Source organism: Vigna unguiculata, chromosome 3 (assembly GCF_037176805.1).
Source record: "Vigna unguiculata cultivar grain cowpea cultivar isolate G323 ecotype 2 chromosome 3, ASM3717680v1, whole genome shotgun sequence".
Classification (NCBI taxonomy): Eukaryota; Viridiplantae; Streptophyta; class Magnoliopsida; order Fabales; family Fabaceae; genus Vigna; species Vigna unguiculata.
In genome coordinates, this window is record NC_140794.1 from 9746018 (window position 1) to 9768921 (window position 22904).

The 22904-nt window shown below is 31.7% G+C and overlaps 2 protein-coding genes across 3 annotated transcripts; both read right to left on the reverse strand.

The window, feature by feature from the left end:
• Positions 1–198: 198 nt before the first annotated feature.
• Positions 199–3463, reverse strand: LOC146887457 (PPR repeat protein). Its single transcript, XM_085670635.1, has one exon. It carries the CDS (start codon positions 3286–3288, stop codon positions 199–201), a length of 3090 nt encoding a protein of 1029 aa, XP_085526761.1. The 5' UTR covers positions 3289–3463.
• Positions 3464–6630: 3167 nt separating this feature from the next.
• On the reverse strand, positions 6631–16846 carry CPL1 (C-terminal domain phosphatase-like 1). Of its 2 annotated transcripts, none has more exons than XM_028062973.2 (17): positions 16082–16846; positions 14995–15465; positions 14417–14627; positions 14039–14196; positions 13862–13932; positions 13531–13636; positions 13327–13416; positions 12636–13217; positions 12469–12532; positions 10373–10422; positions 10213–10266; positions 9607–9703; positions 8698–8930; positions 8527–8616; positions 8052–8117; positions 7869–7942; positions 6631–7434 (listed from the first exon to the last, which is right to left on the reverse strand). In XM_028062973.2, exons 1-17 carry the CDS (start codon positions 16334–16336, stop codon positions 7326–7328), a joined length of 2781 nt encoding a protein of 926 aa, XP_027918774.1. In that variant the 5' UTR covers positions 16337–16846; the 3' UTR covers positions 6631–7325. The 2 variants fall into 2 exon arrangements, with proteins under 2 accessions (XP_027918774.1, XP_027918773.1); XM_028062972.2 differs by having other exon boundaries at positions 10373–10503; positions 16082–16845.
• Positions 16847–22904: the final 6058 nt, after the last annotated feature.

The window sequence follows — 22904 nt, forward strand, 5'->3', positions numbered from 1 at the left end:
ATAAAGATGTGGATTGTCTTTGTTAAACCTTTGTCTTGTTGCTTAAAACACCATAACCTTCATTTCCAAACAAAGAAGATGGTTACAGTCCACTCATTTCATCATCCCAATTGGACTTTGTAAGACATTAAGAGTCACTTTTTATAGGATTGGTCATAGTTTGAGTTTTGTATCATATCTCATCCATTAGACCATTTGTCACAAGTCCTTCTTCTGGGTAAATACCTTCAATAGCCTCCTGGCATCAGCCCTTTTTCCTGGCATAGAAAAATTTGAACTGAAATATAAGAGAGTGGTCTCAGATGGCACATGTCCTTTTTCACACATATCTCTCAGCAATTTTTTTGCCTCATTCTGATATGACAGTTTAAGTGCCCTGTCCATCTCTGGCTCACAGGATAATTTGCACCATCCACAGATTAGAATGTCATATGTAGAAGAGTTAGGAATTCTTCCTCTTGTCAACATCTCGTTCAAAAGTTCTCTAGCTTGGTGCATCTTTCCTGCTTTTGCACAATCTTGAATAAGCACATTATAGGTTCCTGTTGTAGGAATAAAACCTTTGGTTACCATTTCACAATATAGTTTTATAGAATCTCGTTTATTTCCAATCTTTCCATGGCCAGAAACCAGTATGTTATAAGTACTTGCATTTGGAACAAGTCCTCTTTCCCTCATCTCACTAATTAATTTATCCGCATCTCTCATCAAACCAGCAGTTGAAAAACCTTCTAAAAGGATATTGTAAGTAGAAATATTAGGAGAGATTCCATCCGCCAACATCTGTGAATAAGTATCAATAGCCTTCTCCACATGACTGCCTGTGCAATAACCACAAATAAGGGCATTATAAGTAACAATATCAGCTGAAATTCCTTTCATGACCATTTCCCTAAGCACCACATTTGCTTTTTTAGTCATCCCTAATCTGCATAATACTGTGATTAGCGTGTTATAAACTGTCTGGTCAAGATTGAGGCCCATAGATAAAAGCTTCTTGTGAATTTGCAAAATTGCATCTGCTTTTCTATTCCTTGAACATGCTTTAAGCAGAAACTTGTGAATGATTGGCGTAGGAATATACCCCATAAGCAACATTTCATCCAAAACATCTATTGCTTTTTCAATTGCACCAGTTTTACAAAGACCACCAATAAGAATATTATAAGTGACCATATTTGGCATTATCCCATAGCTCTTCATCTCATTCAGTACATCCAGGGCATTTTCCTTTTTACCTTGTATGAAGTATGTGTTAATCACAGAGTTATATGTAACACAATCTGGAGTCAGACCCAACTCCATCATTCTTGAAAACACGGAATTTGGTTCAAATTTTCCTGGCCTTAAGAGCCCCTTAATCAAAGCATTGTAAGCAACAACATCAAACTGAATGTTTTTGTCTGTCATTTCCTGAACTAAGGAAAGAGCAGCAGACTCATTTCCTTCTTTAAAGTAGCCATCTATCAGAGAAGTGTAGTTAAAAATGTCTGGGTAAATACCCTTGGAGCAAATATCTTCAATTAATGAATTAGCTTCCTTCATGCTTCCAGATCTTTTCAAATTGTTCAAAAAAATATCTAATATAATATTGTTGTCCTCCAATCGCCATGATTTCATTTCCTTATAAAAACCAGCAGCAGCTTCTTGTTGACCTGACCTAAAACAGGCATCCATCAAAATAGCATAAATAAAAGCATTTGGCATAATATTCATTTGAACCATCTTCCTTAACACATCAACTGCTTTATTTAGCATTCCCTTTTTGGCATATCCATTTATAATAGAAGAAAAGGTAACAACATTTGGGAGAACATGTTCTTTCTCCATTTTTTGCAACACCAACTCTGCAGATTTCATATCTCCTAACTTACAATGACCATCTACCAATGCTGAATATGTGACACAGTTTGGGACAAGATTGAGCTTTAAAACACTTTGGAACATTTCCTCAGCATCTTCAGATTTCCCAACTTTGAAAAGTCCATCCATTATAGTTGTACACAAAACTAGATCAAAAGAAATACCTCGAACGATCATTTGACTTTGAAAACTAAAAGCCTCCATCACCCTCCCAGATTTTAATAAAGCATCAATAATTGTAGTGTATGAAACATGATTAGGATCTAAATCCATTTTATACATCTCTCTCAGAAGTACTGCCGCTTCAGGTAATTTACCGTGCCTGCAAAGTCCATAAAGAATAGAACTACAAGTAACCACATCAGGCATGATTCCACTCATAACAATCCGTTCATACAGAGAAAGGAAATCTCCAACTCCGCGATGGTTACAGTAAGCAGAAATTAAGGTTGTCCACGTAACAACTGTTGGCTGCAAATCTCTTATCTCATCCTGACTTTCAACACTACAATCATTTACTACACCAGATTCCTCACCCCTCTGAAAGCCCAAAATGTCATTGATAAGAGACTCCCCCTTCGCAAGATCCCCATTCTTACAAAAAGCATTAAGCAAAGTATTATAAGTAACAATATCAGGCTTGATTCCATTCTTCCAACTATCCTCCACCAATGCTAACGCACGACTCATCAACCCCGCTTCACAATACCCATCAACCAAGGTGTTCAAACCTGTAACATCTAGTGGAACCCCCCCTCTAACCAAGTTGTCCACAATACCCTCAGCATATTGAACCAATCCAACTTCACAATACCCCTTAGCAAGTATATTACAAGTAACTGAATCAAAACACACACCCTTCTTAACCATTTCGGACAACAATCCAAAACCCTGATCAGCCAATCCATGCTTACAGAATCCCCACAGAACAGTATTATAAGTAACATGATCAAAAACACTGTTGTTCCTGAGATACCCTAAAGCCAAACCCAAGTCCCCCACTTTACACAACGAATGAACCAACACATTAACACTGAAAACATTAGGCACAACCCCGCAAAAAAACATCTCAGAATACAGCACTTTTACCTGGGAAACCAAACCACAGGCGTTGAATTCATACAAAAGGTCATTCCACAAGGGCAAGGAGGGGACGAGAGAAAGGGCACGCATGCGAGAGAAAGCGTGAGAGGCAATGCAGAACCTGCCACAAGCCAAGTAGAGGCGAATGAGCGTGCAGAAGAAGGAAGCGTAGAGATGGGTCTTGGTGGCGGGGATAAAAATCGAATCTTTGGGGAGGAGGGAGGAGAATCTTCTGACGGGGATCAAAGGGTAGTGAGGGCTGTAGTGAGGAGGGTGGAGAGTTCTATAAGATGAGAAAACGAACACAAGGGTCTTGCTTTGCAGGCTCTTGAGGTGCATCATCTCTGCACGAAGTAGTTACTTCAAGCTCTCAAGAACATGGTGGTATCTCAGAGTCTCAATTCAAGTTGCTGCACTGCAATGGAGTGGACTGTGAGAGAACACGAAGGAGAAAGAAACAGATTGTTACCGCGTCATTATTATTGTTATGTTTTCTTCTTTTCTGTATTAATCCTCAATTTCCTAGGGCTTGCATTGCTACAATGAAACCACAACAATGGTAATGTATAACATAATATTATCACTTACTAATATAATATCATATATAATATCATGCATATTTAAAAAATACATACACACAAGTATGATAACGCCTGTGTTACGCTAATATATATATATATATATATATATATATATATATATATATATAATTCTTGTAAAAATAATAATAAAACATATTATGTAGTAATTATTTTAAAGAACTTATTTAGTTGTTTAAAAACAACAAAAAAAAGTACTGAATTACTTAGTTTATTGAATACAGAAATTACTTTATATTTATTAAAAAATAAGATTATCTAATTAAAAACCAAAATAAGTTGTCCAATATTTTAAATAATAGTATAAATATATAAATAAGTGAAGTCAATTTACGAAAATCAATATACTTATAGTGGTTTATTAAAAATGAATGACTAAGATTGTAGTTGCCCTTATGCATGTACTTCTTCTTTTTTCCATAATAGTAGTTATTGATTTCTTTTTAACAAATAATTGTGGTATATGTTGAGCGAAGGATCGAAGAAGACTATTTCAATAAGAAATTGCTAAGTCGAGAATTATTTACATGCCTATTACATTTTATTTTGAAATAAACGTTGGCCTACATATTTGTTAAATAAAAAAAGTTTGTTATTTAGAACTTGCTAAACCATCAAGAAGCGTGTTTAAGAGTGATAAAATGGGTTGAAATCGACAATTGTCTAAAATGGAACATGAAGTTCAAAAATTCAATTTGTTAACTTATTTTAGTTTGATCAGTCTAGTCAATTTAATGGATTAACTCACGGTTATCTTGACCCATAATTTAAGAAATTAAATTTTTTCTATTATATATTTTACAGAAGTAAATATATAATAATATTATAATTTAAATTATTAATATTTACAAATTAAGTTGAATTATCAATTATCATATAATAATTTAACATATAAATATAATAATTATTTTTATTTATATAATTAAAAACATTAGTTAATTAATTAAAAATTTAGAAAATTTTTACATCATTAAATATATTTTTAATATTCATTTATTTGTATATATAATTTGTATATATAAATTGTATTGCACCTAGGCGGCGACCTAATAAAACTGTTCACCCTTTTTATCTTTTGCCGATATGTCTCCACCAGCAAAGGTTGGGGAACTGGTATACTACACCTAGGCAGCCCGATCAAACTACGCGACTCAACCCGCATACGTAAGACCTTGCAAATAATTATCAAAGCGAATAAACATACATGTATAAGCGACCTGAACCGCCTACTTCAGATGACATGATGACATCTATCAACACTTCCAGATTTAGAGTATTTCAAACAAAGGCTCTAAGACCCACAATCACTGAAGGCCCAGGCCCACCTACAACCCTACCAATGGTCCAACCCATGACAAGACTAGTCATAATTAATAACTATAAATATACGTGGACCCCAATAATTAAGGGTACACATTCATTAATCCCTTAATCACGAGATTTGACTTTCTGAAAATCCTTTGGTTGACTTCAGCATCAGAGTCTTCTCTGCAGGTAACCCCTCTTGGGTCCAAGCCAGTCCAAACCGTGATACCAGCAAATGACATTCGCGAGCCGAGGAGAAGCCAACTAGAGAGATTGCGGATTGAAATAACGTGATGTTTGTATCTGACTTCTCTTATTTGTTCTCCGCAGGAACATAAACAAATTTTAAAAATTAAAAAAATTGAAAACAAATTAAAAAATAAAAATAATGAGTCAGTCCGGCAGAGGCCGTCAATCCATTTTATGTAGAACAAATTATTACTAATAGTTTATTTTTGTTTGACAGATCAATCCGTTCTAATATGTTTTTGACCTACAAATGACGAACTGGACCAAAATAAGTAAGATCAGACTGTTTTACCACTCTTAAGCGTTATACTATAATGAAAGAAAGAAAACACGGTTAAATTAGTAGTAGTCTAGTAGAAGGAGAATAGACACAAAATTAAAGAGCATGTGATGAGTACATGATATGAGAATCTTGTAAAAATCGTCAATTCGATAATGATAGGAAACTGATATGCATGTCTTGTGAAATCAAACGGATACTCTTCAGCTCTTATTGCCATACAAATAAACAAAGACTTAAAAAAATAGATTTGTCATGTTACGAATTGGCGAAACATTTAAAAACGGAACAATATCTCTTTTTGAAATCGGTTGAAAATAAAAAAACAAATTTTAAAGATTACATGGTATTAGTTATGATTTCAGAATAACACAGCAACTAACTAAAATTCATAAATACACTTCTAACCATGAACAAACTCAATCAATTATGAATACTCTAGCAAGAAAAACTAAGAATAATATTGAGATATTTTTGGCCACAACAAAACCTATCCTACAAATTACAAATATATACGTTTATCTAATCTGAGAAAAGATAAAAAATGTTAACAGTTAAATTCTTAATCAAAATTCATATATTACTGTATTCAATTATTTCCCTTCTCTTCCTTTGTAGTGAACGAAGACTCTTGGAATATAAGTCCCGAGCTAATTGATCACTCATGTTTATAATAGGAGTTTTATTCTTTTTATTTTCTTCTATTCTTACCTAGTTAGTATTTTTGAACCCAAAGAACAATATTGTTAAAAGCATTCATAAAGAGCCACCCTCATCACGCTGTGATTGTGAAAAATATTTACAGGTGAATGAAAACAAGAGCAACATTCTTTGATCTCCTCTTTTAAACATTCCACTATTAGATAAATTTCGTACAAATCTAAATCTTCTTATTTAATGTCTAGTTTGTGAAATCTATGACATGATACTAAAGTAGAAAATAAAGGGTAAAAAGTAAAGTAAATATCTCAAGATTTTGATCCTAATCAACTCTTAGGCAAACAAAATCTGTGGAGACTCCATAGTTACCATCACCTAAATCTAGAGTATTTGTTCTTATATTATCCCATTTAGATAGCTCACACATCTCTGTTTTCTTTCAAATAACTGTCATTTATGCAACATTTCTCTCTCTTTATCATCCTAGGATTCATCATATCACACACATTTCCCCATTTCTATCCCATTGTTGTACATATAACACTTTTCTTTTGAAAAAGATGTTTATAGAGCAGCACAACTCTCCTTAAATGAGTGGGAATAAAATTCACAGATAATCACAATTGTTAAGTGTATTACATCATGAGTGAGTTACAATACTATGCAAATTCGCGAACCTCAGACTCCGCAAATAACAGAATCCTGGGAGGAGCGAATGGTGACAGAATTAGTGCAATGAAAAACTATTAGCCGGATAGGTTAGCGAAAACCGACTTCCATGCATTAAGAAAAGAAAAAAAAAAAAAAAGACCTGTACTAAATCATTGTACCATTACTTGAGTTAGAAAAAAGATGAATCAATTCTCAATTTCAATAAGGTTACTACTCTGTCTGAGTATGCTGCATCATGTATATAAACCACAGAAATGCAAATAAGCATCGGACTTGCCTCATCATCTCGTCTTGTGAAACCGGTGGTCTCAAAGCATTTCCAGGATACACAACCAATACTGCATTGCTTGGGAGTTGGGAGGGACCAAGATGAGAGAATCTTACAACATCTTTCACCAGTAGAGCACCCCACTTCAGTGAGGAACTTCTATTGGTACAAAAAGTGGGCCTTCTATTTTGGCTTTGGGCTCAGTATCATATCATAATGACTGAGGCCAAGCACCCACTTAAATGGAAATGGTCCAACCCAACAACCATTCTCCGTATTGTTGAATCAGTAACATATACACATGCCCCAACAACAGTCATATCAGGATCTAAGTCCAATACTCTTTTCAAGGAATTGGTGGAGCATTCCTGGGATATCGAGCTGATGAAGGAATCCGCTGCATTGTTCTAGGGTATTCTTGCTTCAAACGTTTATTTGAAAATCCTTGATGTGACCTGATTCACAAAACAAAAATTATGTCATGTAAGAAAAAGTTATTAAAAGGAGCACAGAAAGGGGGTAGTAAGAAACAACGAATTTTGAAAACCAGCACATCATGGTTAGAAAATGGAAGCCAATTCTATTCTATATATATTTGATTTGTCTTTTTTTATTTTATTTTATTTATGATTTAGACCAAAAGCAGATAAGAAATCTCGCACTGCACCATATATACTTCAATTTTAAGGAAACCGATAAGCCGCAAGAGGATATGGCTTCATAATATGGGGTAGGTTTTTCATCGTCACTGGTAGCTTGAAAAGATGCAGCCAGCCCCGAAAATCAAATGGGTGCAAACAACCCGCCAGATCAAGAAAGCTGAACAAGACTAAACTCCATTCATTGTGAAAGAGAAAATGTAAAGAATATTAAATATAAACTAACGGACCTGGGAGAGCTCTGACGTTTCTGAATGCTTTGGCCAAGCTTTGACCTTAGACTTCCTAGTGCCTTCTCGGCAGCCTAAACAAAAGAATGCATCTTTAGTGCTCCAACACCATATGTGAAGAAGTTAATGGAAGAACACAAATATATTCATAAATATTATTTCATAATAAAAAAAATGACAGACCTGCATTTTAGCTTCATCCCATGTTAATCCGATACCTTTACCAAAGACCTTACCATCTATTTCGACCTAAAATATATAAAACAAAATATTTAGATGCTACCCGAGCTTTTCTATTTTAAAAAATGCCAGAATTAAATAGGAAAGGTCAAAATGCAGGGGTAAACAGCGTGATCGAAATGTTCAGAATTACTATATAACACTCATCCTTCAACTTCCCTTGAAAATATAAGCATAAAACACATAAATAGAAGGAAAGTGACTATTTCTGATATTTCATCCTGGGGACACAAAATGGCCAAAACACCAGCATAATGTCTCTCTTCTTGAACTACCTCTTTTAAGTAAAAAACAACAACAAAGAACTAAAACATATAACTAAGACAAAGTTCAGAAACAAAGTATAATCCTTTTGCAACGCAATGAAGCCAATATTTAACTCAACTGGTTCAGACAACCGAAGCATTTGATTACAAACCTGTGCATGTACTTCGTCTTTCTGAAGTGAATTTGTTGACACTGGAGCAGGTGCAGATAGAAAATTGACACCAAGACCCTCCATCATGCACTGAAAAAATTGAGTGCAAAGTTATAGCATATCAATAACACAAACACTTAACTATAGGTAGGTCAATTTAAAAAATCTTACCAATTCTTTTAGGGCAGAGATTGAACCCATTGGCCTCTTAGAGACTTCCAACCTAGGATCTAAAACCCTTGATGAATCGGATGCAGTTGAAAAGGAAGCTGAATCCTCTTTAGGCAATGACTGGTTAGTTGAGCTGGCGATAACCATATAACCATTGTCATTTGCATTAGGAAACCCACCCACATCCCCATATGTGGAACCAGGCTCATCCTTAGCACTAGACAAATATATATCTACAAAAACAGCCAAAGTGTTTAATATATACATTAAGAAAACAAAATTTTGAAAAAAAAAAGGAAAAAAACTTGAACAATCATTATCAGCTAATATTTTTCTGACAATGGGATCTAGCGAGAGATTTTAGGCGGCTTAGAACCAGCTAAAATTTGTAAATCAAATTATAATCATAATTTCTTATTCATCTATTGCAACCAACTAACTTTCGTTCATCATAAATAACATGATTGTTCACAAAAGATCTTTTGAACCAACTGTTGTAAGATATTTAATTTTGGAGGCGACAATGGTTTTACCATTTTAGATCACTAAATATCCTAATCCAAGAGCCTTCTAAGCTTGAAGCATGGATACTCCTTATGCTGAATTTTAAGTTAATAATAAAGAACAGGCAACATGGCTTAAAATATTGACCATTTGGTTCAAAAGATCAACACTCTCAAGCTGCAAGGAGGAGGCCCTAAAATGATTTGTCTCTGACACGATTTACACTGAACTTTTATTGGTAGCAGGGCCATCGATATGAGCTTAATACACCATTGAGTTAGTCAATATCAAGCCAATACATCCGTTAACAAAGCAAGCTCTTCTTTTGATTTTGCAGTGGTGGAGATTGCCAATGCAAGAAAAAGTTTTGATAAAGTCACGATAAAAAAAATTAGAACATCTTACCGGCCAAATGCTTGATAGAATCCTCAGCAGCCTTATGTTGGGCTTCCTTTCTAGTTCTTCCAAATCCATGACCAATTTTTTTTCCAGAAAACCACGCCTAGAAATAAAAATGACAAACAATTATGAGTACACAGTCAAGCCAATAAATTCTGATACAAGAGAACCAAAAACATATTTCAACAAGTGACTTCACTCTACAGCAAGCAAGACGACATCAGCTTTGAGTCTCTAACCTAAAGATCACATTAAATTTGTAAACTTGTTTCTAGAAGAAACAACATCCATTCATCAAGGTTACCCAACCTTGTGTTCTAATACATAAACTTCAAAAGATTGGTATGCGTACACTTTGCATGCAAAATCAATTTTGTCCTGTTATTAAAGAGTAGGGGAAAGTATAAATCCCACGCAGTAACCAATTCTAAACTAACTCATATGTCCTGTGATAATTTGCAAGCGCCAGAGAGAGATTTTGTACCCACTGAATGAAAAATTAAACTAACTCATAAATCTAAATCCCTGGAGAAAAATATAAAATGAAAAAAATGCATGCAAATATAATAATCAACAAGGAATCATAGTCATGGAGTCCTCGATGAAAGATACCTCAATGGAGAACTGTAGTTCTGCACTTGCAACCAAAGATGACATAAATTCCACCTGTTCACATTAAACATTAGAAATTTGAAGCATCGCACAGAGAAATTAATATATCCAATGATGCCCCTCTAATTATTTACTAGCAAATAATCATATTTGTACTCACCTTAGTTCCACACTTCAGTGCAATTTCCTGTAACACTACAACTGGAGTATCTGCATGAAAAACAGAATGGCCAGATTCAGAGTCAAGATCCCTGTGGCTGGAAGATGATCTACTAAAAGGGAGTTCATCACCTTCACAACAACAATAAAATTATGTCATTCTCATGTTAGCACTAAAACAAATAGAATTGGAAAAGAAATTGTATAAACCTCATACCAAAACAAAAAGCACAATGAAGGCCTGTTTGTTTCAAGTTTTGTAGGAAAACTCCAACAAAAGTTGGAATATGACATTCCTATGGTTGGTATGCATGATCATTATGCCTATGCTTTACTAGCATTTTACTCCCACTGTAAAGCGTAGACATATTACTTTCTGAGGGGAACAGAGGTTACTTTGAAACCCATTAACTTCAACCTATGAAGCTCAGACATGCCTCATAAATAACATGTCCCGTGTCCGACACGTATCGACACCGACACTCGTACGATACTCGTAGGACATACTATGTCCAATTTAAAAGAAATGTTTTTATCTTTGACATGGTTCCAACACAATGTTAATAACATGTCTTATACAATCACTCCTTTTCGTTTTTTGAATATTAGATAGATAGATTAGGTTCATTTTTGTGTTAGTTGACAATGTGTTAGTTGACAGTTTCAAACTAATATGTATATACACTTAGTGTCCCGTGTCCTATATTTTTTTAGTTTAGTTGTATCTTCATGTCCGTTTCATATCCGTATCTAGGCAACATAGACTTCAACTCCCTATTTCCATTTACCACATTATATTTTTTGTTTTGACTAATCAAAATAGGAAAAAATTTCAGGAAAATTAAATGCTAGCCCATAGTTTGTAATTTACCCAATAATAACATAAGTGCAACAGAGAATCAGGGGTAGTTATTGGCAGAAACTAGTAGTAGTAGTAGTAGTAGTTAGATATTAAATAGGTGTAATAAATAATAACTGTCACTAGTATTTGTATCCTCCCTTCGCTCCTTAATACAAGGCACCATTTAGAAGATATCAATGGTCATTTTTTTAACGTATTTTACAATTGCAAAGAGGCATTTATACTATCTTCGCTGTTTTCTTTTATTGACAGTGGTGCTTTCAGATGTCTTCACATCACCACAATAATTTAATGATAATTAACAATGATAAAATTGGCACATTAGTAATAACTTTAAAAAACCAACTTATTGACTTATATTTACTGATTTGTGTAAATCTGTAACAAGTGTCTTCTACCAATATTAGAGGGAGTATTATTTGAATTAGTTGAATAGTAATGTCATGTTGACGACCTAAGACAGAAAGTTAGGAGCAATTGTATATTATGAAAAATGTGTGTAAGATGGAATGGGCGTATGTGTGTTATGTTTTTGAGTAATTTTGACAGAAAACTCTTCTCTGCAGGAGTCCATGACTCCAGACAGCAAATTCTGCTTTATTTGCGTCTTCTATGTGATTTAATATTACTCTTCTCCAAAATATCCATTGGTGTTCTGTAATAACATTCCTGCCTATATTGATCTTGGGAATATAACCATATATCTTGAGACAAACAACTCCCAATAAAACATTTTCAAATTCATATAATGCATTTTGAATGCTTACTACTATGTCCAGTTAAATAGAAAATGAATTAAGACAGGCAATCCTTCGAGATACTTTATGGAAGAAAAAAAAAAGTAGACATAGGAACCAAAAACACAGATTTGTGATGCATTAATAAAAAATATGGAGTTAAAAAGTAAATGAAATAGGACAAAGGAAATCATATCAAGAGATATGTTTAGTATGAAGAGAAATACAGAACAAAAAAAAAATCTATGAAACATTAATAATAAAAACAAACTTATGCATATATATATATATATATATATATATATATATATATATATATATATATATATATATATATATATATTAGCTCAAAGAACCAAATTAAGCATACACAAGTTCTAAATTACATTTCGGGAGATCCAAATAACTGCATCCAAACACTAATCCTTACAAGAGAATACGTTAGGGACAGACTAGAAAGAAACAATCATATATGTAACAGCAAGTACTACAGCTTACCAGATAAAGATCGATAACTTGAGAGCATATGGTTTGATCTTGGGCGATCATCTCTATGATACATCTGCATGCACATAAATTATCTTAATACAATTAATTGATTAAATAAGCCAAAAGTCTAATCCTACGGTAAAACCACAAATGATAGACCAAAACATAGCCATTACCTCCTTCGGTAACCTTTGGTGGCTATCATGGAGAACTCTATCAGATGAAATGGAACTTTCAACCTTAGAGAAAAAGGATGGATGATGAGGCCGGTGCTTTTCAATACCCAATGGACCAGAATCTACGGAAAACTCCTTAGGTACTACCCGGTTTAGTGGCTGTGAACCAATATCCTCTTCTGCAGGAAACCAACCCCCTCGTGATGATACACGAGGTGCAGAGACTGGCATGGGATGTCTGATTGCGTATGTAGGCTCAGTGGATGCATGATCCCTGGTATCTTGTCCATGTTGCAATATGAGAAGCCTTCGCCTTGTATCTGGATCTAATTCTGATTCAGGTACTTCACCTTCTTCTCTGGCGGGAGAGCTATGCAAGCTAGATTCAGAAGGGGCAGCTTGACCCATTGGCTTTACTAGTGCAGCGGGTTGAGGAAACTGTACATGGGTAAATGGCATCATAGATGCCTGCGCTGTTGGAGGAGGAACTGAACCAGAAGACATTGTGTACTGAAGAGAAGTGAGTCTGGGGTCTAGGTTAGCAGTTGTCACAGGGATAGTTGAAGCTGCTGATAGTGCATCCTAATAGCAAGAACAATTAAAAAAATAAATAAAAAATGAGACAAGCTTCAAATTTAATCATACATATATCACAGTTCTCATGTATTCATTCAGAGTTCGGGGTTGATACCTTCAATTTTCTATCTACCTCAGCATCTGCCATGCCATCAAACAAGAATGGATCTCTGTTTCCATTGGAAATGGCACTAGAACCATCATCCTGAGTTCCAGTAAAACACAATGAAATGATACAAATATTACTTCGACATCAACAAAGTAGCCCAATTGATAAGAGGCAACAAATATGTATATTTGTACATCTATATACACTAACCTCTGAGACTAGATAATTGCTCACATCAGGAGGAGTAGGTATATCTTTGATATCATCTTCATAGGCAATTTGAGGAATCTTTTGTAAAAGACCATCATCAAAATCTCTGCACCAAATCATAAGACTTAATTAGGTTCAAGAATCCAGTTAACTATTTACTTTTATACTGATTTAAGATACGTAAACTGCTCTAAGAGCAACCTATAACCATTAAATACAGTTGTCCCCCAGATAGGGAAGGAAAAATGGTGAATCTGTGTATATCTCTTTCTTTAAGGTGCAGAGATAACAAGTCAAAATTACTTTCTGAAGGTTTAACACTATAACTTACTTAAAGAAGCCACCCCTAACATTGCAAGCAACATTTCTTGCGACACACAGGACAGGGATAGTATTACTTGCCTACAAGACAAACAGGTTGAAAAGTTCATATAGTGGAAAAAGTGCAAAATTCCATTCATGCAATTGAAGGTATTGGGCTTCCAACTATAGAAGAAAGAAAACTTACTTCCGCTTGAGGAGCATAATATGGAGCAAATGCAGGGACGACATGCACTCGAGGTTGATCCTTCTCATCCCACACTTTCAAGCGATCATCAATAACCAATGCCATCTTTGGATGGCATAAACCATCTTGGAAGACATTGAACAATGACTTCTTCAAACCTATATTGCATTATTGAAACACCATATTAGAAGTATTACAAGTAAATGAAACACAGTAGCAGAACTAAATCTGCATATGAATCTCAGATAGGTGAACTTTTACATACAAGCTGTCCTCATTTTCACAGTTTGCTTCTTTTAGGTGCTTCATTTCAAATATACAGTTTGTCAATGAAAACAAAACTAATAGTATAGAAAACAGCCATGCAATGCAACTTACCAGACTTAACACATACAATGCGACCTAACAGTTCTTTAGAATTTATCAAATTGGAATCTGGATCAAGAAGTCTCCACATTTCTAGTGCATAGTCCCTTTCAGCCATCGTGCACACATAAACCTCAAAACGCTTGCGCCCCCTTGCAGTCAGGTAGCTCCGAAGATCTTCCCATGCCGGTCTCAACCTCACAAGAACACTTGTATCTCGAATCTTTTCAAACACAAAATTTTGTTAGTTTGATGATCCTGACAAATCTATCAGCTTGCATAAGTTAGACAAATACATAAAAACAGCTCATCTATGTCTATATCATAGAATTAAACATCTGGACATAGGATAGCATAATGAATGCACTCTGATGTGAAAATGACATTACTCATCCAAACCAGGCAGCAGTCATAACAATGAGAAAGTGTACTAATCAAGTGTTTACTTGAACTAATAATGAAATCAGTTAATGTCTAGAAAAAACATTTTAAAACAGGTCTAAAGTATAATAATAAATATAAAAGGAAAATAAAAAACCCTAGTATGTGACAGTAGATACAACAAAAGTAGTGGATACAATAATAAATACCTGTGGATTGATGCGTGTCAGAATAATGTTCTTATCATGTAACCGTATAAGTGGTCGAACTATAGGCTGATGATTGTCAGATAATGCCGGGACAATCTCAGATTGAACTTTTATCACTCTCCCATTATCAACAACCTGATCATTTTCTGCATATTGCTTCAATATATTCTTATCATCTAGGTACCGCTTGACCTCTGCCTGCATGCCAGAAATTCGTTGTGGATCTACCTCAGAATTTATTTTTCTCTGGAGTGCATCAATTCTATCCTCAAATGACCGCATTGTGTTTGCTACTATAAGTGTTTCGTCCAGATCAAACACTATACCCAAACATCTAAGATTTAGCATAACGAGGCATGAATCATAAAGTCCCAAAGCAACAATAAATCCCCAAAAGCATGGTCTATCATCATTTCGTGAATGCATAGCAACCAAATGTATTTCTTCCCCACCTAGTGGAATTACAGCAGTCTGCAGGGTCCAACATCATAACATAGTTAGAATCCAGAGAGAACTAGTAGGAAACAAAAATATACAACTGTTAACCTGGCATATTTAAGAGATAAACATGATTGGTCAATGCTCACAAAAAAAAAAAAAAAAACTACATGTCGTCTTAATTAATGGTGCATTAACATATTCGCAACTCTATTCAAAGATTTAAGATCCTTTCTTCAACAAAACCCAAGTCAGCATAGATACTACATTTCACTATGTTCACATACATTTCGTGACAACCAACCCTAGCAGCAATTGCCATAAGATTAACCAGAAACAATAGTCTTTCATAAAAGAGTCTCATTGAATATCATGAAACTCAGTTCAGTTTAGAAGTAATGTCAATCCTGGGTCCCTGTTAAGTGACCAATTAGCCAGTTCCTTCATCATCTGGGTTCAAAACAGCAGATTCGGTAAGTCCAGGCAAATTATTACAAAATTAACACACAAGTCATAAGTGGGTTATCCAAAGATTTGAGTGCAGTCCTCTGAGATTAATTAAGTCCAGAGTCAAATTGTCATGGAAGATAGTGCTTTAATAGTTAATTTATTTTGAGCCCTTTTAATTTTTTAAAGTGTTACTATATACCTTGTTCTCTCTGATACACAAGGAGTGCAAGTGAAAGAGGCCGTCCTGCTGCTGAGTCTTTGACTCCATTTTGAAGCAAACACCACATGAGGTAACAGTGTGAAGCACAGCAAGTGGGGGACACCTCTCACTTGGTTGCGAGAAGTGGCTTATTCTGATTTCCTTCACATGGAAGTTCTTGTAGTTGTTCTCTTCCGGGTATACCTCTACCTCACCCAACACCACCTCCCCCTGGTACACCACCGATTTATACATTCTCTTTTTTTGTTCCTTCAAATCAAATCACCACAACACACAAAAGTCTTTGAAAATTCTGTCAAGATTCCGTGTAAGTAAGGGAAAAAGTATTCATCAACATCATCATCATCATCACCATCATCATGGCCGTGTCAACAACGCTTTAAGGATTCGTCTGATTTTTGCATTACCAGAAAGGGAATGTACATATAAAATAACACAAAAATGAAAATTAGGGCGTTTTGTTTCAGGAGAAAGTTTTAGATCCGTGATTGAAGGTGATGGCGGATAAAAAATAATATTCCAAAAAATCGAATCGCGACTCTGGCTGGGGTGTGTGGATCGTGAATCTCCGACGCGGAGGCCGGCAAAAGGTTTCTTTACGCGTGAGAAATGCGATTGTTTCGGTGGTAGCTAGGGTTTGATGATGGGTGTGCGCGTGGAAGATGATGATGATCACAGAGGCGAAACCCTAGATCCGGAAAACGAAAGGTCAAAAACTGTACTTGGGGTTCCTAATGCATAAGCCACTCCCAATAAATAACACAGCAATAAAAAATTAGTATATCCCTCTTTTTCTAATTTCATAAATGATTAATTACAGATCAACTCTATATCTTTCTCTCTATTTGACCCGGCGCATCCTCGTATATATGATAATAATTTGCTTAATTAATAATATTAATGATATTACTAATTAATAATGTTTTTACTGGGTAAAGACCTTTTTATCCAAATATTGCAATTTATATTTTATTCTCCACAAATTAGTGTAATTTTAAATTAACTATCGACTTGTAATAAGTTATTCACACAAAAATAAATCATATTTTGAAACTACGACATTCAATATAATAAAAAATATGTGTCATTAAAATAAAGTGGTTAAATAAATACTCATGATTTTTTTTATAATGAATTAGCATAAACACAAGTAGTTACATATACATCTATACATCTTTTCTTAAGTTAAAATCTCATATTTAAATTATTTTCGTTTTATACTACCTTAAACACATGGACTCATTTTTTAAAATATCTAAAAAACATTAAATTTTGAAAGTACCGATTAAAAGGATAAATTTGAAAATATAAAATATATATAATTATAAATATATATATATATATATATATATATATATATATAAAATAAATTTTAGTTATAAATAATATTATGTAAATAATTTTTTTAGATAAAATAATTTTAGTTATTGAAATAAAATATATTATAAGTAATATTGTGTAAAAGAAATTATTATGATTAATTATTTAAATTGGAAAAAGTAGTTACTAAAATGATAAAATCCAAAAATATAATTTTTATTATTTATACTTGTGTATCTATACTTATATATAAATATAAGATACCCATTTCAGTATCACATTTCTATTTTTAATTTCATCTTTTAATAAATAATTATTATTTAAATTAATAAAAAAAAATTATCATTTTTACCTTTTAAGTAATTGTTTTGTTAAATTTACTTGTTTTATTCATTTAATTTTTTAAAAATTAATTATTTTTAAACTAAAATAATTATCTTTAATAAAAAAAAACTATCTACAAAATAAATAAACAAAAATTTTAAATAAAATTTTAAAAAATATATTTCTATTTATTTTTAAAATTAAAAAGGTGTTTGCACATATGTCTTACATGTGTTTTCTTCACTGATGGATAATTATTTAAATTTAAAAGGTAGATATTAAATGGATAAAATTGAAAAAAAAAAAAACACCAAATAGATTATTTATATATAGTTATAAATAGGTATAGATATATAATTATAGATTATTTAAATTTAAAGAGTAATTATTATGAGACTAAGATTGAGAAGAAGAAAACAAGAGAACCCATGATAAACATATCTCTTATATATAGTTATATATATATATATATATATATATATATATATATATATATATATATATATATAGTTATAAGTATATAGTTATAAATATTTTTTTAAATAAAAATATATAAATTATTATTTTTTATATGTATACGTAATTTATAATTCAAATGAAAAATAGTGTTAAAAGAAATAATATTATAAATTAAAAGGTTAAATATATTTTTGATTCTTTAATTTTCATTTAAATTTTGAATTAGTTTTTCTTTGAAAATTTGGATAATTTAATCTTTTATTTTTTTTAAATACGTGGATTTAGTCCTTTTAATCAAATTTTGTTAAGTTTATATGTTTGATAATAATATTTGACTTAATACTAAAGCGGAAATGTGTTAAACAGTATAAACAACTCAAATATAATCATAAAATACGTTTAAAACATCAAATAAACAATAAACTTAACAAAATTTGATTAAAAATACTAAATCTATACATTTCTAAAAGAAGGTGACTAAATTGATTCAAAATCTCAAAAATAAAGTAATTTCAAATTTCAATTTTTAACCCTAAATAAATATAGTAAAAAAGTATTGAGGCAGTAGTAAGTAGTACATAGACTCTTTTGAATGCGGATGTTTTTATGGTTACTATTTTTTTAGTTGTTGCATATATAATAATTGATAAAGATTTATGATATCGTTATTCGAAAATGTAATTAAGATAAAATGGAAATATAATATAATATATATATATATATATATATATATATATATATAATTATATAAAAGTATTTTACTTTTTTATGTATATATTTCGTTTTTTAATTTTATTGTATTTTTTAAAATTAAAATATTTATCTATAATAAACAAATATTTATAAAGTAAAAAATTATGATTTGTATTTATTTTTATAATTTCATTATTTTTTGCTATAAAAAAATTAAACATATGTTCATAACACAATACTTTCATTAGTATATATAATAATCTTGTGATAGGTATAAATTAATTATAAAAATTAATTTTCTCATAAATTGCTTTAATGTAATCAAACAATGTATTATAAGTAGATTTCGAAATAATAAATTACTTCAAATAAGGAAATTATGTCGAGTAAGAAATTAAAAATATGAAAGTCTAATAAAAATATAAAGCAAGGATAGTCATTTCATTTATAACTAAGTTTCTTTTCGTTTAGGCAGGAGAAATTCTATTCATCAATTTTAATCACACACGATAATAACAAAAGTTGTGTGTTATAATACAGAAAAATTCAACAATGTTGACCTGTATTAAAAAAAATACTTTTGTATTATAAACGTTAATAAGTAATTAATAAGAAAACAAATTAAATGTATTTTTTCTTTTCTCTTTGATTTTTAGTGTATAAATAATATATATTCATGGTAACTAAATTTTATCTTCAATATGAACCAATAATGACTATATCTATATTCGTTATAATGTATTTAATGGTTTATATTTTTTTATTATTAAATATGTAAAAAATGTTTGGTAATTAATTAGATATAACTAATGTAGAATAATTATGTGGATAAATGAAAATTATTATTTTGCCTTATATGTCAATTATATAATTTTGTTGTTGTTTTTCAGTTTTAATTATCTTAGCTCAATTCTCACTTTCATAACATAATCTCTTATATATATATATATATATATAAATATTTAAATGACAATATGTCCTAATGATAAAATTAATGATACATTAGAAATAAAAAAATTAAAATTTAATGATAAAATTAACATGTTCATTACTTCAAAACTTTAATATGAATACAACTAAATAAAATTAATTAAGAAATTTCAACACATTGTTGAGGACAATGGCAAAGTTAAATAAAAACTTTAGAAAGTATATATGTAATTTTAAATATAGGATAAATGTTTCGAACAATAAACGAAAAAGTTATTCTAGTCATTTTTTTAGTTCAATCTCCTAGTTATTTTGAAATTTATTATGATTTTAATAATGTATGACACATATTTTGTGTATACTTTCATTTTATTGAACATGGAAAACAGATTCAATACGTTTTATTTTCAGTTTTTAAATAATTTTTTATCGGTAGTGAAGAATTAGATTTTGCTAGAAGTTAAACATTGATTTTCACCATAACTATTATAAAATCTTGTAATTTTTTTTCCTAAATAACTCTAAATTTTAAGCCTTTTGTTTTGAAAAGCATCTATAACTTTTTTTCCTTTCTCTCAACTCCACTTCCTTCTTCTCTATCTTTGAATTTTCATTCTTTGTTTGCTCATACCGAGACCGTTAGGTTGTTCCTCGGGACAAGGTCTTCGATTCCTACCGATCAATTTCTTGTTTCGTGTAAGTCAATTTTTCTCTTTATAGTGCGTGTAAGTCTTTCTTGCTTACATATGCCTTTTTGGTTGCCATCTTGTATCTCTTCTAATCAATGGTTGTGTGGGCACAATCGAATTGTTTTCTGTTGTCTTAGGTCGAGGTGAAATTTTTGCGAGTTCGAAGGTGCCTTCTCAGAGTTCGAGTTTATCTTCAAAGGTGAAGGAAGCCAAGTTTTCACAAATTGTATGATGGCTTTTCTGCCAAATTTGTTGTTTGCATTTTGAATTTGTGTTATGGGTATTATTTGTTATGATGCATAATGGGTGATTTGATCCATGAGCTATTGATTTTATTCCTCGAGTGGAAGGGGAGAAATCCCTAATTTTTACATGTCTTGACGTGTATGTGCTATGAAAAATCAAGAGGTTTGTTGGATGCATATTAATTGGTATAATTGAGTTTGGCTCTTCTAGTATGTTGTGCTTTTTAGAATTTGACTAAAACTTCGGAGTTTGATCTTTTGTGTCGTGCAAACTTGTTAGGCGAGCAAACGACTCATCTAGCGAGTGCCAAAATTAATTTTTACAAAGTGTTTTCCTCACTAGACAAGCAATTCTCGTCGGGTGAGCATGTCCTCTCGATGGGCGAGTGGGTTTTCCAACTTTGAGTCATCTTGCAAATTTTTGAATTCTCGCTTGGTAAAAAATGGTTATGAAAAAATATCAAGTACATAAATTTTCCTTTTATATTCATAAAGGAAAAAAATATACAAAAAAAATCATGAGATGCAAAAAAATAATAACTATTGAACTAACATTTCACTATCAAGAGACAATAAAGAGTTGTCTTTTTTATCTTCAAGAAGGAAAGAGAACAAATGGGAAAATGAAAGCATAGAGAATGAATTTGTGTCTAACTTTCTATTTTTGTTAAAAAAAAGACAATGGTACAGTGAAAGATTATACGATATGTGATAAACTTATAAGTGAATGAGACAAAACATAAAAAATACCTTAATAAATTTTTTTATTCTTTATTTAATTTAATTTTATATTTCATTATTTATTAACGATAAATATTATACTTTATAACCAAAAAAATAAAAATTATCTAATTTCATTTCATCATTATATTTTAAAAAAAAATAAAATGGAGGGGGGGGTGGCCCCGTAGTTCACAACTAAGATTCGTTGTTGAGTATAAGTGTAGGAGCAAATCAAATTCAACATGTACAAACAACTATTTCAACTATGATGGTATATCAAATGTTTTCTTATGGAAACACTTTATGAAGTTGTGTTTAATGATTACTAGGCATGAGGAAATTATTAAGAAACATTGATAGGTAAAGTGAGAAAGATAAAGGGAAAGTTGATACACAAAGTGAGAAAAAATTATTCTTTAGTGAAAAAGTTTGAATTCTAAATGAACTCAGAGGGGTGGATTAAATGACGTCATTTTGTAATTAAATGACGTTAATCCAGATGGGTGAATTTGTCTTTACAAATCTATCTAGGTCAGAATGCTAATAAGCAAAAATTTTTGAAAGATATTTAAAACGATAAAATAGAAATAGATAAGAATATGAAGTAAAAATCGATAGAAATCACATTTCTAATGATGAAAGATAAGGCTACAAGTTTAAACACACAAAAGGTATAAAGGACATGTGATAAGACTGAGGAGTTATTCAATCACTCAAGAACTACTTAGGATAACCACTCTCACTGACATAAAATATATACTCTAATACAAAAGCTTTAGCTAGTAGAATTATAAAAGACCCATTAATTGCAATTACATGTCCACTTAATCTAACAATGATCTCATTACTTAATGATTAATTGTAATTGAAATTGTGGCAATCAAAAGTCTTTAAAAAACATTCAACAAAGGTTCTCTTGGTATTCCAAAGTTTGGTTCCTAAGTTGTCAAATGGATCCTCATTACAACTTGAAAATAAAATTAAACTAAAACTCATTCATTGTTTAACCGAAAACAAAATTTGATCAACCAATTTTACAAATGATTGATCCATTATTTCAACAAACTAATCACATAGAAATTGTAGTAAAGTGACATGTTAGTCCTCTTCTATTTGGGTCATGGTGCAATTCATATCAGGAAGGGAGAGAACAATAAAAAGTAGAGGAACAATGAATAAATTGTATATACTTGTTGGATTTTAAATAAACCCATATTATTTTGCTCAGGTATATAAATAAACCTTTAGCACTTAGCAAAGGTTCTAAAACTTCCGTTATTTAAATATTTTACCCGAGTTATATTAACCTCCCGTAAATAACCTCCACTAAACACAATTGTTTTAGTGACAATAACAACACTACTACTAATATTAATGCTACTAATACCTATAATAATATTAATAATATTAATACTATTT